The sequence below is a fragment of the Heterocephalus glaber genome, unplaced genomic scaffold, assembly GCF_053883595.1.
Source record: "Heterocephalus glaber isolate CG9 unplaced genomic scaffold, H.glaber_assembly_v1.0 deba00000347, whole genome shotgun sequence".
In the NCBI taxonomy this organism is placed as follows: Eukaryota; Metazoa; Chordata; class Mammalia; order Rodentia; family Bathyergidae; genus Heterocephalus; species Heterocephalus glaber.
In genome coordinates, this window is record NW_028258143.1 from 17,119,598 (window position 1) to 17,136,723 (window position 17,126).

Here is a 17,126-nt window from a genome sequence, read left to right on the forward strand (position 1 = left end):
TTAATGATGTCTGTATCAATTTCTACTAGAAATTCACTCAAATGTTGACATTTTTAGGAAAAACTCCATCCCAGTTGAGGATTTTTACAGATCTAGTGCAGTCAGATGACCATGCATAATTTTCTTACTTGAAATGGTAAGAAAACTCTATGGAGTTTTTACACTAGAAGCCCCCTCCCTGGTGTTACCAGATGGTAGTTTCCATGGAAATTATCTCCAGGTTCATGGTGCCCTCAACAAAGAATTGGATGAAACCCACAGAGAAAACAATGAGAGTGTACATTTAATGAAGGTGCAAAAGGGGTACACTTTACAGGGTGAGAGCAGGCTGGAGAACAGCCTCACAGAGGCCCCAGTGATAAGAGAAAGGGATCTTTTGTATGCAAAATTCCTAGATTGGCTTCTTTCTCATGTAAATAAGGCATTTGGACTGTTGTCCTATCAGAAATTCAATTGGCCTGGAGCCAGCTTTAAACTGCCCTATAGAAAAATTTGCTTAGCTTCCAGCCAGCAGTAAATGAAGAACTGAAAATATCACTTTTCTGACAGTCTTGTAAACCATGAGAGATTGAAATGAAGGAATGAAAACACTACTTTGTGATTGGTTCCTGTACACCGCTCAAGAGCCATGGAGTCATTTGGGGTCCTGTGCTCCACATGTGCTCCTGGATTTTATGAACTTCCACACATTCTGCCTAGTTAAGTTGTCTAGTTTGAGTCACATGTACACCAGCATTTCACTGTGTCACCTTGGGCAAGTCACAGTACCTCTCTCAGTGTCAGAATCCCCTAGTCTTGATTTAATAATTTCTAGGTTTCAGCCTTTGTTTTTAAATCTTTGAAATGTGGATCACTTTTATATGAATGTTTCTTTCTAATAGGAACTGATTACTGACTTTGATTTTGTTATCTATTTGTATAAATATAAGCATATATATATTAATTTACTAGTAATATTTCTCAACCTCCTATCAAATCCATTGAATACCCCTTCTGGGTTTTTTCTAAATTTGTATGTGTTCATAACATAGCTACCTGTACCAATTGAGACACTGCCTTAACATTATGTAATAGAATAACTAAATAATGAATGAATTTAATAACAACTGACATGTGTTTTATATTACCTAAACAGCTACTATATTTTTATAATCTTCAAATTATTTGTATATAACTAAGTGAACTATATTCCATTACTCTGTGCAGTTATAAACAATCATTTTAATCCATTTTTCCCAACCACATCTGAAACTTAAGTATGATTATCTCATAATCTTCTCTCTAATAAAATTACTATAGTGACAGAAAACAATTGAGTATATATGGTTATGCCTTTATAGGAAGAAAGAATAATATAAATATAGAAAGATATTCTTTTATGACTTGAGCTGTCTTATAAACTAACCCAAAGAAGAAAATTTCTTTTTAATTGATGATTTTAGTATATTGTTTAATATGTTTGTTTATTTTGAGATTTGGTTGAATTATAATAACTAGTGTATATAATTATAGCAGGAAAAGAGCTACAGCTAGCATCATTTGGTGGACATCCCCTTCAATCAGATACTTAAGTTCTAATCAAAGGCTGTAAAGGAAATAGATGTTAATTCATTGATATGGTTTTGGGAGAGAAATTACAAGGGTACCATAAGCTGGAGAAAGTCATAATTTGTTTTCCTACTTTCTACGTTAGTGTGCCCCCTTCATTTTATGTATTAATGTTTATTAATATATGCATGATTCAGCTAAAGACAGTTCATCAAACAAAATTAGACTATGAATGAAGCCTTTGTTCAGTTGTAATTCAGTTCATCTTTCTTTGAATCATGGTCTGTGTTGATTCTGAAAAGAATATAGTATGATGACCCTTGAGATAATGGCCTTTGTGAATATCCTCTGACTCAGAAATTGTGGGAGTTGATGAGTCAGTCATCTCATCTTCAGAGGAAGAAAAATTTTGCAAATTGTTGCACTATGAACTTAAGGTTTGAGAGTACTCAGAGAGAGTAATTTATTAGAAAATTCAGGTATGAGTTTAAAATATACAGTTAATTTCTAGCAAAAAGATGTTATTAGGACAATGAATCATGCAAAATTTTGATGCAGGCTGTAGTAATGTCACATTCTCTTGGGGGAAATGATTTATTCTCCTCTGTGTTCTGACCTCTGTAGTCTACAGTAAAAGTAAAGATTTGTCCTTATTTTAGTCTTACTGTGTTATTAGCATTATTTTACTTATTTTACATATTCTCAAGTCACTCACCTTTTGTGACCCATTATTCTCCACCTATATCATCAATGTGACACTGTTATATTGCTCCTGATATTTTGAGCTTTATAATGTCATTTTCTCTTCCTATTTCCTTAAAGTGGAGCTAGCCCAGATACTTTATTCTTCCAAGGAATATATGTGCCTTCATGGAAATCCAAGTAATAGATTCATCAGTTCTCATGGAATGAACCTAAATGATCCTTCTTAAAATAATGCATAGCTATTAACAGGGGTCCTTGGAGGACATTAGCTATGGGTTAGTCATGAACACCATTGTAGTATACTTATGGGCTATGTTCCTGGGCTATCTTAAAGAGAATGACGTCAGAGTATCTATATGTGTACAAAGATTGTGTTGCATACACAGAGCAGCAGTCAGACAGAGAGCCAATGAAAACACAGGTGTGACCACTAATGTATCTCCAGGTCTCTGTAAGCGAGGCTGGGGCCTCAATTTCAAGTAGCCTTGTGAACAGTTAGCCTCCCTGTGCAAGAACATCCAGCAGACAGTAAGCCTGTAGACTTGAGAATTGTCCTTTTACCTTGCTTGTCTCTGTTTCGGTGGCACAAGAAGACCAGACCTTGAAGACTACTCATTAAAAAAGAGTCACTGACAATAGGAACAAGCAGTAAAGCAAATTATAAGAAAGGAACACTTATGCTGGACACTGGCTGTGGAACACCAGATCTAATGTATTTATGAGATAGAGTAGCCATATCCACAACATGTAGTCCAAAGAGTGTGACATTTCCAAGTAAGAGGGCTATTAGGTCTGTGGCAAGGAACAAGGGAACACAGGGAATGGTTTTATTAGATATATATCTTTCCACTCTACCTATGTGTCCATTTTGGTCACTTGCAACAGTCTACATACACACAAATAGGAATTCATATGATGTAGAGTACTTGTAATGTTTCAGTCATTCTTGTATACAAAATAGCAAGGCTATTATTGGTACTTTGCAGATTTTCTGGCCCTAAACATAAATTTGAATCTTTTTTCCAAACTAGAGAATATTACATCACAATGGTTAAGTGGGTAAGCAACACCAAGACAGTGGTGAGGTGGTTAAACCGGCCCCAGAACATCTCCATCCTCACTGTCTGTGAGACCACTACAGGTGCCTGTAGCAGAGTGAGTATAATTTACTTTTCTTCTATGCTTAAAATGAAGTAGTTTATTCTTATAAGGGGAAACCAAGAAATCTTTTGTATAAAGCATTTAATATTTAACTTCCAAAGGTGGAATGAAAAGATTCATTGTGTTAGAAGTTCATACTTTAATACACAAAGCTTCCAAACTTGGAAATGGAGCAGGAGCAAATAAAGGAATTCTTATGCAACACCATGGTGATTTAAGCCATTGTAGAATTTATCTTGAAATATGAGATTTCTCTTGATTAACGTGTGATTATAGGAAGTACCTTTCCTGATCCTTTAAATACACTTTTTCCCTGTATTTCAGATTACTCTTATAAGTGTTTATGTCCTTCAGCTAAGTAAAATTAACCAAAAACAGTTCCTAAACTGCTATTTTGAAAGTAGATTATATTTCATTTTCTAAATTTTGTTCTTATAAACTCTGTAGTAAGTTTAATATATATCATTTTTACGGTTCCTAGTAGAGGAAATGGGCAATCACTTTAAATTATCAAATTATGTTCTTGGTAATTGTGTGAAGGATTCCAAGATTATTAATCAACTGAGTTTCCAAACTTCTGCTCTGGAAAAAATGGAAAAATATTACCAGAATAGCTTTTCTGTGTTGAACAACTATAAAACTAAAAATAAAATGTACAAAATAAATGTTTTCAGATATCAGACAATAAGAGGAACAGGAAATGGTAGCCAGGTGCACTACCATTGACCTACAGCCCCAACCCTTACTAGCAATTCAGGGCAAGGAGAAGGAACGAACCACAGCACAATGCTGTCACTTGTCTTAAGCAATGAGAATCAGAAATAAAGCTTAAGACTCTTCTGGTGAAGATCTGAAAAAAAAAGGAATAAAGCCTCAATTACATGGATAACAATATGAATTGAAATATATGTAAAATTATGTACACAAAAGACCAGAAGAAATGAAGAAATAATATTTTCCCAAATTAGATGAACAGTTTGTGTATTCAGAGAGTTCACAAATCCAAAACAGGATCAAGACCAAGGAAAAATATCTAGACATTTTATATTCAAGTTGTTACAAATCAAACATTAAGAAAATATTAAGAAATGTGAAGGTTGGGGATGTTGCTCAGTGGTGGAGTGCTTCCTTAGTATGTATGCAGTCCTGAATCCCTGATCCTAAGAAAAGGGGAAAAAAAATTAAAAGATGCAAATCACTAGAATGGATATGTAAAGAAAAAGACCATTTGAAGAATGTTATAGCAAAGTGGTTTGTTTTCTTTGTTTGTTTTTTTATTTTAGAGGAGCTGTGGATTTACCCAGGGTCTCCACTATGCTAGCCAAGACCCTCTCCACTGAGCTGTACCCCCCCAATTCCCAATTAAAGAACCTCAATTCATGCTTAGAAATCTTTCTGCCGAGATCAAGTGTTTTATCAAATACATTCCTTTCTTGATCAGTTTTGTGTTGCTGTAACAAAATATCACAGACTACATTGTTTATAATGAATAGAGATGTATAGGTTCAGTTTTTCAGGCTAAGAGGTCCAAGATTGAGGAGCTGACATCTAGTGAGAGCCTCCTTGCTATATTATCCTTTAGCAAGAGGACGAAGGAAGATGCAAGGGAGGTAAAAGACAGTCAATCCCATTGTATTTTTTGGTAACCTACCCCCACAATAAAGATACTAATGTGTCCATATACCTTAGCATTCCCACCTCTCAATGCTATTATGTTGGTAGTTTAATTTTAAGATGATTTTAGGAGGTAACAACTATTCCAACAATACCATTACTGCAAGGACTAAAGGATGCCATTCTCACAAATTCCAGAAAGTAGAAAACAAAGAATATTTTCTGTTTATTTTATAAGGATAAGATAATACAGATACCAAAATGTGACAAGGGCATCAAAAGAGAGAATGTTTTAGACAGTTATTTCTCATGCACAAACATACAAAAAAAATCATTTACCATATTAACACCCAATTCCAGCAATGTAAATAGAAAGGTATAGGCCATAAATAAAGAGATAGTATCCCCATAATTTATAGTTGGTTTAGTATTGAAAAGCAAATAATATAAACCATTGTATGATAAGAAAAATAATTAAATATTTCAGTAGATGAAAGAAAAGTAAAATTCAATACCCATTCATGATAAGTTTCAATATAAATAAGTGGAAAAAAATTCTCCTCTGATAAAAGGATATCCAAGAAACATTCTCACACTCAATAGCAAAACATTGATCTTATTCCCATTAAGATCAACAGTAAGTTAAGGAATCCATTCTTGCTTCTACCTTGCAAACTAAAGGCCCCAATCAGAGTAAATTAGTAAGGAAAAAATGTCATGATGTTTGAAAAGGAAGTGAAAATGTATTTGTAGAAGACAGATACTTTTTATGTAAAGAAAGGTAATAAATTTACAAATAACCTAGAATAAAAGAGCACCATCTGTAAGGCCATTGTACCAACTTCAGTTTTGTGTTCAATTTCTCAATTTTGATAATTTTCTTGTGGTTATTTTGTGAGTTGTAATTTAAATGGGAAATGCTTGCTAAAGTGTTTGGGAGTTAACCACACAGTGACTCTGATTTGCTGTCAAGATGTTATTTATTTATTTATTTATTTATTTATTTTGGTACCAGGGATTGAACTCTGATCCTTGCGCTTGCGGGGCAGGCAGCGGAACCACTGAGCTAAATCCCCGGACCCAAAGATGTTTTTTAAATAGCATAGGTCTAACTTCCTATTCATTGGTTTTGAAAAAGCATGCTACCACCATCTCACGTGATTTAGAAACAGGAGAAAGTGACAATAATAACACAAATGGGAAAGTGTAAGCAAGTGGAGAATATGTCTACAGGCTATACAGAATTTTCCTGAACTGTCTTAGCAATTCTCTGTAAGTTTATACCTGTTTCCAAATAAAAATATTCACAAAAGTCAAAGTATATTTCTCTATAATAATAACTGTGGTAAGAAAGCTAAAATACATTTAAAATATTTAAAGCATTAAACATGTAAGCCTAAATTTAACAAATACTGCCTAAAATCTCAATATTGAATTCTATAACATTGCTAAAAGGCATTGAAAAAGACCTAAATAAATGCAATAAAAGCCCTAAATAAATGAGACTAATAAATTCAGTATCCTTGAATTGAAAAGCTTGTTACTCCAACATCATTTTCTATCCAAATTGAATTTGTAATTTTAAAATAATCCTAATTGTTAGAAATGAGCCCCCAGGCACAAAGCTGCAAGCTATGCAGTTGGCTAGTTTAAGGCAAAGAGGGGAGGATCTGAAGGGTTACTGAGAGGGAAGAGGAGTGGAGAGAGGGTATGCGGAACAGTGAGTTCTTGGCTATTGATAAGCTATCTTTGTTCTGCAACTATGTTCCCAAGTTTCCCATAATTTCAGTGTGAGGGGTGGGTCCACCGAGGGTGGACTGGAGTCTAAAATGGAGGCACTCCTGTTTTTATATTTTGATAGAAAAATACAAGGCCACAGTTTCTCACATAATTAAAGTGCTCTTTGAACCTGTATAAACATAAGCAAGTATTAAAATTGATATGGAAATGCACAAGACCCAAACCAGGCAAAACTACTTCACAAGGAAACAAATATGGAAAATTTTGAGCTGCTTGATTAAAAATACAGTAACTAGAAAGCTATAGAAGCCAAGAGATGATAAGGAAAATACAGCAATATGCAAAGAGTGAACAAAATTGAGTAGTTTATAGGAATATAGGCCTACATTTATACGATCAGTTGATTTCAACAGAGATGTCAAAAGTATTGAATGGGGAAATGTGGTCCTAGAACAACTGATGTCCAAACAAGAAAAAAAAATTATTCTTGACATCTATTTCATACCATTTTTAAGACAATTTGAAAAAAATCACAGCCCTAAATCTAAAGCATAGGACTGTTAGCCTTGTAGAGGAAAGTACAGAATGTAACTTCACTATATAAATTAGATAAAAACATCACTAATTATTAAAAAACACATGTGATGTCATAAAAATAAGAAATATCTTGTCATAGGCACCATAAAGGAAAAATAAAGAAATCACAGACTAGGGAAAAGTATTTTGCAAAATGTGCATCCAACAAAGAAATATGGAAACAAATCCTACATCTCAATGTTAATGACAACTCAGTAAAAACATCAAAACATGTGAACAGATAATTATAAGAAAGATAATAAACAGATAATAAAGTGTTCAACCCCTTTATACAGTAAGAAAATTTAGATTAAACTTATAATGAGTTATAGAAGTGTAGCTCAGTGTTAGAGGATTTACCTAGCAATCCAGAGGGTATGAGTTCAATCCCCAACACTACCAAAAAGGAAAAAATCATAATGAGATAACGTAACATACCATTTGAGTGTCTAAATTAAAACATACCAAGAGCTTGACAATGTTATCTGTTGATGAGGATGTAGAAAGCTAAATTTTTCATTTTTTGCAGATGTGAAAATAAAATGATATAATTACTTTAAAACATTTTTTCAGTTTCAAATTAATATATTTGTAAAGATACTATGTATAACATAATATAGTATGTATAATATATTAAGTATATATGTAAACAAATGTATATAAATAAATGTATATATATAATGTATATACTCAGTAATTCTACTTCTAGGTATTTGCAAAGACATAAACACATGTCTGCCAAAGAATTTGTAAAACAAAAATATCTTTAGAAAGCTTTATTCACAGTAGCTAAAAAACTGGCACCTATTCAATTATCTGTTAAACATGGAAATGTATTTAAAAAATGACGCATATCTATACAATGAAATTCAACTCAACAATTTAAAAAGGACTAGAAATAGAATGTTGATATTTTTCATGATAGTGAAAGTCAAATATGTGATATGAAGAAAACCTCAAATTCAGGAGTGTATTATGTAGTATGTTCATAACAAATATTTTCATTCTATATTCCAAATTTATATTTTGATTTTCTGGATTTTTAAGATAGGAACTAATCTATGGGGAAAGGTCATGTGGGAACCTCTGGGAAGGGGTGTAGGAAGGTTTTGAGATGTGAAAGTCCAACATCTTGACAGGATGTAAATATATTTTTCAAAACCCACCACATTATATGGTGAAGATCTGTCATTTCACTGCCTATGAACATCTTTAAAACATACTTTTTTTTTTTTTTTAGTACTGAGAATTCAACTCTGGACCTTGCGCGAGGCAGGCACAGTGCCACTGAGCTAAATCCCTAGGCCTAAAACATACTTTTAAAATAGTCTGTAAAAGAGAGAAATATACAGGCAGGCATTTCTTTGTGAATGGAGTGATGAGCATAAATGTGGAGATGAAATAGTTAAATCAGCCATTTACTTACTGGGTTTGACTCATGCTTGTAACATTAGGCTTACATTAGTAGAAAATTTATCTCAGTCATTCTCTTTATCTGGTTATAATATAGACTGACTAGAATTTCTCTGTGCATTTGATACAGTGTTCTAGATGGTTTCATATTCAACTGATATTTATTTAAAAATTAGTCTGCATATAATCTAGTTAGAGAAAGCCTGTTACTTTCATTATACAAGGATAATCTAAATGTTTCAATTATAGATAAACACAAGGATAAATTAAAATGCTACAATAAGAAAATTGATATATAAGTCCTACTATATTATTCGTTTGACAATCTATTGATATTATAATTCTATGCCATGTTGGGGATTTAAGTGTTTTATTTTCAGTTAACTGAAATAACAAGACAAATAATAGCATATGGAGTTTTCAGTGCTAATGAATTCTAAGAAAATTTGGTAGTACTAAAGAACAGTGGTATTATTATCTATTTTAAGTATTTTTTCTGGCTACCACAAATGTTCACTGTTGAGGTACAAATACTCAAGGAATTATTTCATTAGATATTTTCCTGATGTTTGCATAAAGTGAAGATCTATTAAAAACCACCCCCAAAAGAAAAAGTGGTCAATTATAAAGTAATAGTAATATAAATTTAGAAAAATGATATATAAAACTGTACACAAATTATAATGAAGCAATTTGAAGTGAGTATATAGGAAAATTTCTAACATATTAGAGATATATTGTCTCTAATATATAATCTCTAATATGTTTTCTTAATTTCAGTTGTTTATTATAGTCATTTCTTTCAGAAAACTACAAGATATTGCATGTCAGGACACAGAAATGTCATTATTAAATATTTTATATATACATTTAACTTGAAGCTGAATTAATCAAATTTTGCTTTTTGAGATAGGATTTTGGTTTTAACCATTTGCAAGAATAGTTTAAAGGCACATATAATTTTGATACTTCAAATATTTGACTTTTTTCTTAAGATTAAGTACTACAAGTAAGAAAAAGTGGCTATGATGAAAAGCAGATTGAATATTAAAAGAATGTCCATTTTTAAAAACTTTATACCTGGCTTTTTGCCTAGTTTCATTTGAGGGCTTAGTAATTTTGTTTCCTCATGATGCTCAGAGGTGACAAGAGACAGTGTCTGGTGGTTCAAATGAGGTAATCTCACAGACCAGACGGGGAAATGTTCTACCCTTTGTGATCTATCCATGTACAGCTGGATATTGAAGGAGTTCATGCACACAGAAAAAGACTATAATTAAATTTTCCTTTAATCCTACTTCTCTACTTTTCATTCAGTTTAAATCAATGACAATGTAATCTCTCATGATATTTCTAGTTGAACAAAAGAAGAAAATGTCTGGCAGTGTGAAAACATCAACTTGACATATGCTTACTTCGGTTCTAAAGTTTCATGGAACTAACTGTTTTGTTTTATTTCAGAAATATGAGATGACATCAGACACTTGGCTTTCTAAACAGGTACGGCAGAGGCAGAGGTGATTCTGTCACACTGACACCCCTGTGACCATCCTGTTTACCCATTTATTATGCAATAAGTTTCTCTAAAAACTTATTGCACTCACTTGACTTTAAATTTTTGGTATATTTGACAAAGTGATTTGTTTCCATTAAAACATAATGACTGGGCTTTTAATGCATCACTTGTAAATAGGTCACTTCTGTCTTTTTTATGGGACATAATGTCAAAATAACACTAAGAATCCATTTTCTGAATCACTCAGATGAGTAAACATTTGTGTAGATAAAGGAGAGAGTTGTAACCCATTAAAACTAGAAACCACATGCATTATTCAGATTGCCCCCAAAATTGACCAAACCTGTATAGAAATTGGTCATTTGGGGATTATCCAGAAGAATCACATTTTCCTTGGAAGTATCTTAGCTTTTAATGATATTGTGTAAAGAGTTCCCCACAACCTACTCTCAGACTGACAACTCAGAAGGAAACGGCAGGTTTCCCTAGCATGGCTGCGGCCATTTCACTGTGAACGCCTTCACTGTTGTTTTGTGGATTGAGTTGTTGTGATTTGTTTGCTTTGTTGATATATGTTCTTCTATATATTGTATTATATTCTTATATTTTTGTATACTCTTCCTGGGTGCCACACAATTCTATGGTTTCACTTTGCACTCATATATTGAAACCTCCACACTTATAGCCCCAGCCACTTTGATGAGATCTGAAACATCCATATTCGTTCTTGGCCACTCCTAAACCTATCAAAGCAACTTCACACTGCTCAGTCTTCTTATCTTTCTTATTTCTTATTATTTTGGGGGTAGTTTTTCTTTTTACTTTTATTAGTACATGTTTACAGTACATAATGATTACCTTCACAGTAAGAAATTGGTACACACACATAACACATTTAAAATCTTCTTTCCCCTTCTCTCTACCCCCTTTTATTTTTCCTGCATTAGATTTATTTATTTATCTTATAATTCCTGTAAAGTTAATTACATATATGCAGATTAAAAACCAGCCAAAAAACATATAAAATATGTAAAACAATGGTTCTAAGTCAAGGTAGACTTTTAGATATTGCTCATGCTGCATTGCAATACTTTTCTCTCTCTCTCTCTTCATACCTCTTCACTGTCTTTTATTTCATGTATATATAAAGTTTTCATATAAGAAAAACCATATGATACAGCATTTATACTTGTGTGTCTGAGCCACATTGCTTAACACTACGATCTCAAGATGCAAACATTTCCCTACAAATAAATCGAATTTGTCCTTATTGTAGGAGAATAGCATCCTATGTGTATAAATACCACATTTTCTTATTTCATTCATCTGTTGATGGGCATATAGGCTACATCCAAAATTTAGCTATTATGAATTATGCTGCTATAAACATGAGTATGCTTGTATCTCTGTAATATGATGTCTTTAACTCTTTTGAGAAGATATCTAGAAAGGGAATAGATGGGTCAAATGGAATTTCTATTTTAAGGTTTTTGAGGAATTTCCATACCATTTATCACAGGATTCAATAACATAATTTTTATCTAGCTAACTAATAAAGTTATTAACCCTGTGGTTATCCTGCAACATTTGTTAATCCTTATCTATATATAAAATTCATTGCCAAAATTTTGAATTTTTTTTCACAACTCTATCAAGCCAGTCAAATTTTCTATAATTCACAAATACTGTCCAGGTTCAAACATCGAAAACCTCAGTCCCTTCTTAATCAGCAAACTATCAACCCCTCAGACACCTCCCTATCTGTTCATAATCCAGGCTAAGTGACTTTTTTGAAATATATATATATATATATATATATATATATATAAAATGATTGACACACACACACACACACACATATATGATTGTCACTCCCAACATCACCCTCTTACTCCCATTGCCTCCGCTCAAACAATCTCTCTCTCTTCCTTCTGTCCTTCTGGTAATGACCACATTATAGATGTTCCAGTTCCGTGCACACAATTGTTACAACCATTTTCTCCATTCCAGCCATGATAGATCTCAATGCAATGGGCCTTCCTTGTGAATGGAATTTTTGTGAAAAACTATTTATTTGATGCTCATTCAGGTTTTTCTTCTCAGTTTAAATAATCTACTTGAGGATTCACCTTCTCCAATAACCCGAACCATATCACTTCTCCCAATAAATCTTAAATTCAAATATAATATTTGTGTATTGCTTGTACAACTATTTCTATGAATTCTTTAGTAATATTAAAAATCAAGGATGTTTCTTTGATGTTCTCCATTGCAATTCAAATGTCTAATGTGGAATACAGTATATAAGAAGAGCTCTACATATTTGTTGACTGGATAAAAAAGTAAGGAACAGGACTGTATGTAGGCTAAATACTAACTTGGTTAAAGCTTACATATACAGATAAGTGGATACATATATATATATATATATATATATATTTGTATCTACATACACAAATATCTAGTAATGAAAAAATTAGTTTTACTCAATGTCCAAGATAAAATCGGAATAAATCTTGATTTTCAGTAAATAATAGCCTCATTACATTTAGATAATGAAAATAAAAGAAATAAAAACAAGAATATAATGCATATTTATGTATTCTGATTTGCCTTGATTTATTGAATCTATTTTTCTATCATTTTTGTAACCAGTCACATTTATAATAGTTTAATAGACATCAATGTATCTAAATCCAAACATTCTAAGTTTATGAATGTTTAATTAAAAAGTTAAAGCAAATTATACATTTATTAAATATTCAATAAAAAATAAAGTTCAGACTTTATCATATTTGATGTTTTTCTCCAAAAGTTCTAAAAGCATTTTACTGAAGGCTTAGAATTACATGAAATTCAAATTCAAGGAATGGTCATATTAGCAGAAATAAAAAAGAAGCAAATATCTAATATATTTTTTAATTGAAATTTCAGGCTCACTCTGGATAGTAGATATGTCCAGAGAAGTGATGTCCTTGGCCTAGAATTCAAGGATCTTCACATTTGGGATAAGCAGCATAGAATATGTTTGGTCAAGAAACAGCATTCAGTATCCAAATTCAAGGCCATGTGTTCCAGAAGCACTGATCTGTAAGGTCATAAAGTAAGATGGCTCCACCTGTATAGGGCTGAATATTTCCCACCAGATCTTGTTTACCAGTGAAAATTTGTAAACCCAGCAATGTAGCTGAAATTATAGCCTCAATCTACTTTTTTTCTGTGCCATTTTTAATGAACTACAATTGAAAAAAGAGCATATAAGTAGGAAAATACTGAGATATCTGCATAACTATCTTTTGAGTGAAGCACTAGGAGAAAATTGTGAGCAAAGGAGGATCTATCAGAGGAAATGTAGTAGATATAGTATTACACTTAAATATGTTTCCCTGTAGCATATGTGCATTACTGTACTCAACAATTGAGTCAGTCACTGTGTTCCATGAAATTAATGCAGTGCATTAAAAGCCATGAAAGAGATGAATAAATATACTTTTTAGACTGAGGAGAAATTTCTTCACAAGGGAAAATTCTATAACTAGAAATATTTGAAAAACAGTTTATATCTCATGAAATCAAGTAAAAAGTGAGTAAGAATTAAAACTCATAAGAAAGAAAGGTTGTTCTACATGGAAGATCTCCCGTGTGCAAAAGCAAAATGGAGCTATCCCAGAAAAGCAGGGGATGGAACAATTAGAATTATTCACTCTATCATGGTTGATCAATGGAATTCACTCAGTCAAGTACTTTGTCTCTATCTATTATATATCTGATTATGAAAATTTTCTCAACTTGGAATTGTATATTGTTTGAGTTCTTTCAATTTATCACATATATATTCTTATAATTTCTTGAATGCCTATAAAATAAACAAAGAAAATATTATCTATATATTACTAATCAGAGACATTCTTACTAATGAAACTAATATTGGACTCTCAGGGGTACTAAAATAACCATTAACTGACTTGTTTATTCAATAAATAAATACAGTACAGACAAGAATTCCCATGGATTCCAGTGCTAGAAATATGGCAGTGAAGAATGTAAGGTTTCTGCCTCATGATGCTCACATTTTATGCTTATGTACATACATGCTGCTTGCATTCACACACAAACACATACAGGGAAACAAATGCATGTATAAATAAAATATATGTAAATGGTATAATGTGCTATAAAGATATAAAGAAGAAGGTAAAAAGGACATGAGATAGAGTTGAACAACCTGGCTTCTCACTTATACTTTACATAGGATAATTGGGAAACATCTCACTGATAAGGTGACATTGGAAGAGAGACAGGATGAAGACAAGAAAAAGATCTAGGTAAAAATAGTAAAATGTAAAAAAAATTAAAAAAATTTTTCTAAAGATAGTAAAATGTGTGAAGGTCATAGAGTAGAAACATGCAGCAGACAAGGGAGAGAGCAGCAAAAGAAGACAAGAGCATCAGAAAGAAAGCAGATGTCGGGGCTGGGAATTTAGCTCAGTGGTTCCACCTCCTGGCTCTCAAATGTAAGGGCCTGTGTTCAATCCCCGGTACCAAAAACAAACAAAAGAAAGCAGATGTCCATCTACAAAGTTGTAAGGTCATTTTACACAGAGGAAGCCATATCAAAGCCTTTCTTTATACTATATATATAACCACTGTCATTCTTCTGGAAGGAAATAATTCAATGTTTTGTCAGATAAATCCATTTTCTTAATGTTCTCCCTAAAACAAAATAAAATAATCAAAATGTATGACTTCCATCATTTAATTTTCAAAATTTATTTTATTTATTAACATGCCACTACAGTTTAAATAAAAATAATCAATTAAGGGTTCACTGGTGTGGGTAGACATTTTGTTTGCATCTGTGGAGAAATAAGCAATGAAAATGGGGAATTTGGATTAAATCATTTTCTCTATCTTCTAGTTTTGTGGCCTTGTAGCTTTTATGTTGTCAGTAAATTTTGTATATAATATCAGAAATGAATCTTCAAGAAGAGAGATGCTCAGTAGAATATTTCAGAAAAATATATTAACATGTTATGGAATTTTATAATTTTTAGAAAATATATATTTTTGATAAGCTAGTACAGATGTTCACATTTTTCTTCTCTTTGAAGTATAAATGGCCCAGAACAATCTCATGTAAAGATATTAAAATTCTTGTCTAATCCAATTTAAAATGTGTACTTAGTGAAATTTTAAATCATTCCCATCCACTGTGAACTGCCCAGTTTTCTCACCACTCAGATACCAACATACAATGTAGTATTAACTTAGTTTTTAAAAAATGAATGTTATATACTTTATTTTTTACATAGTATAACTACTACGGAAATCAGTATAAGAGATTACCTCTTAAAGTTAAAACTAGGATTCCATTTGACCCAGTTATTCCCTTCTAGATATCTTCCTGAAAGAGTTAAAGACATCATATTATAGTGATACATGCATATCGTTTATAGCAGCACAATTCATAATAGCTAAATCTTGGAAACAGCCCTACATCCATCAACAGATAAGTGGATAAAGAAAATCTAGGGCCGAAGATTTAGCTCAGTGGTTCTGCCACCTGCCTCTCAAGCTCAAGGTCCTGAGTTTGATCCCCGGTACAGGAAGAAAGAAAGAAAGAAAGAAAGAAAGAAAGAAAGAAAGAAAGAAAGAAAGAAAGAAAGAAAGAAAGAAAGAAAGAAAGAAAGAAAGAAAGGAAAGAAAGAAAGAAAGGAAAGAAAGAAAGAAAGGAAAGAAAGGAAAGAAAGGAAAGAAAGGAAGAAAGGAAAGAAAGAAAGGAAAGAAAGAAAGAAAGAAAGAAAGAAAATGTAGTTTGTTTTTGTTATTTTGTTTTGTTTTGCTTTGGGTTTTTTTTCGTTTTTTGTTTTTTGGTTTTTTTGGACCTTGGGCTTGCGAGGCATGCGGAAAAGAAAATGTAGTATTTACATAACGGAGTACTCCTGTGCCATAAGATGGATAAAGATATATCATTTGTAGGAAAATGGATGCACCTTAGGATCATAATGGTAAGAGAAATAAGTCAGAAATACAAGTTTAAATATTGCATGGCTTATCTTATATCGAATATTATAAATGAAGAGCAAAATAAATGATAGATAATAAAAAGTAGGGAAATAGATCTTTCTCAAATGAGAAGGGGATCAAGTGAAGGGAGGGAAGGGAGAGGGGAGGGGAAAAGAAATTAAAATGTGTTTTGTATATGTTCCAGCTCCACAAAAGGAATGTAAACATGTATTAATAAAAGAAATAAATATTTTGACTATCTTCCAAACTAATTCTAAGTCAATACAATCCACTTTTGACTTCATAGTGTAAAAGAGAACAAATTTCACATGCCATTTTGTAATTCTCATGTTTGCTTCTGTATTTCAGAATGAGGAGCCTGTATTTTCCAGAGATGGCAGCAAATTCTTCATGACAGTTCCTGTAAAGCAAGGAGGCCGTGGAGAATTCCACCACATAGCCATGTTCTTTGTTCAGGTAGGTGCTGACTTCTCTCTGTGGTTTGACTTCCTTGTTGTTATGTTCCTAGAAACCCAATTTTTCTGACCCTGAGACCACAGAGTGAGTCTAGTTATAATCAGTTCAGCAATGTGTAGGCAATGGGCCCCCATCCATGCCATAAATTCAAACTGTATCTTCACAGAAAACAGTATCAACACTCCAAAAAACTTAGTGAGGCAGTCATAGGTACAAGGAACTGAGGGCCTTTGGGTATAGAATTTAATAAAGTAAAAGCATACAGCTTGTAACATCCCAAGGAAAATTTAAACAATAGTTTTTGTTCAACCCATATTTATCTCTTATGCTTAGTAATATTTTCAAAGTGTTATAAAAATTTTGAATAATC

The 17,126-nt window shown here is 32.4% G+C and overlaps 1 protein-coding gene across 4 annotated transcripts in view; it reads left to right on the forward strand.

Moving 5' to 3' along the window:
* Dpp10 (dipeptidyl peptidase like 10) overlaps positions 1-17,126 on the forward strand; it is a 1,332,172-nt gene that overhangs the window by 1,250,038 nt on the left and 65,008 nt on the right. For all 4 annotated transcript variants that reach the window (XM_004836090.4, XM_004836089.3, XM_087197849.1 and 1 more), the window contains 3 exons: positions 3,285-3,408; positions 10,219-10,257; positions 16,649-16,756. In XM_004836090.4, the coding sequence (XP_004836147.1) occupies positions 3,285-3,408; positions 10,219-10,257; positions 16,649-16,756 (271 nt within the window). The remainder of the gene's footprint in view (positions 1-3,284; positions 3,409-10,218; positions 10,258-16,648; positions 16,757-17,126) is intronic.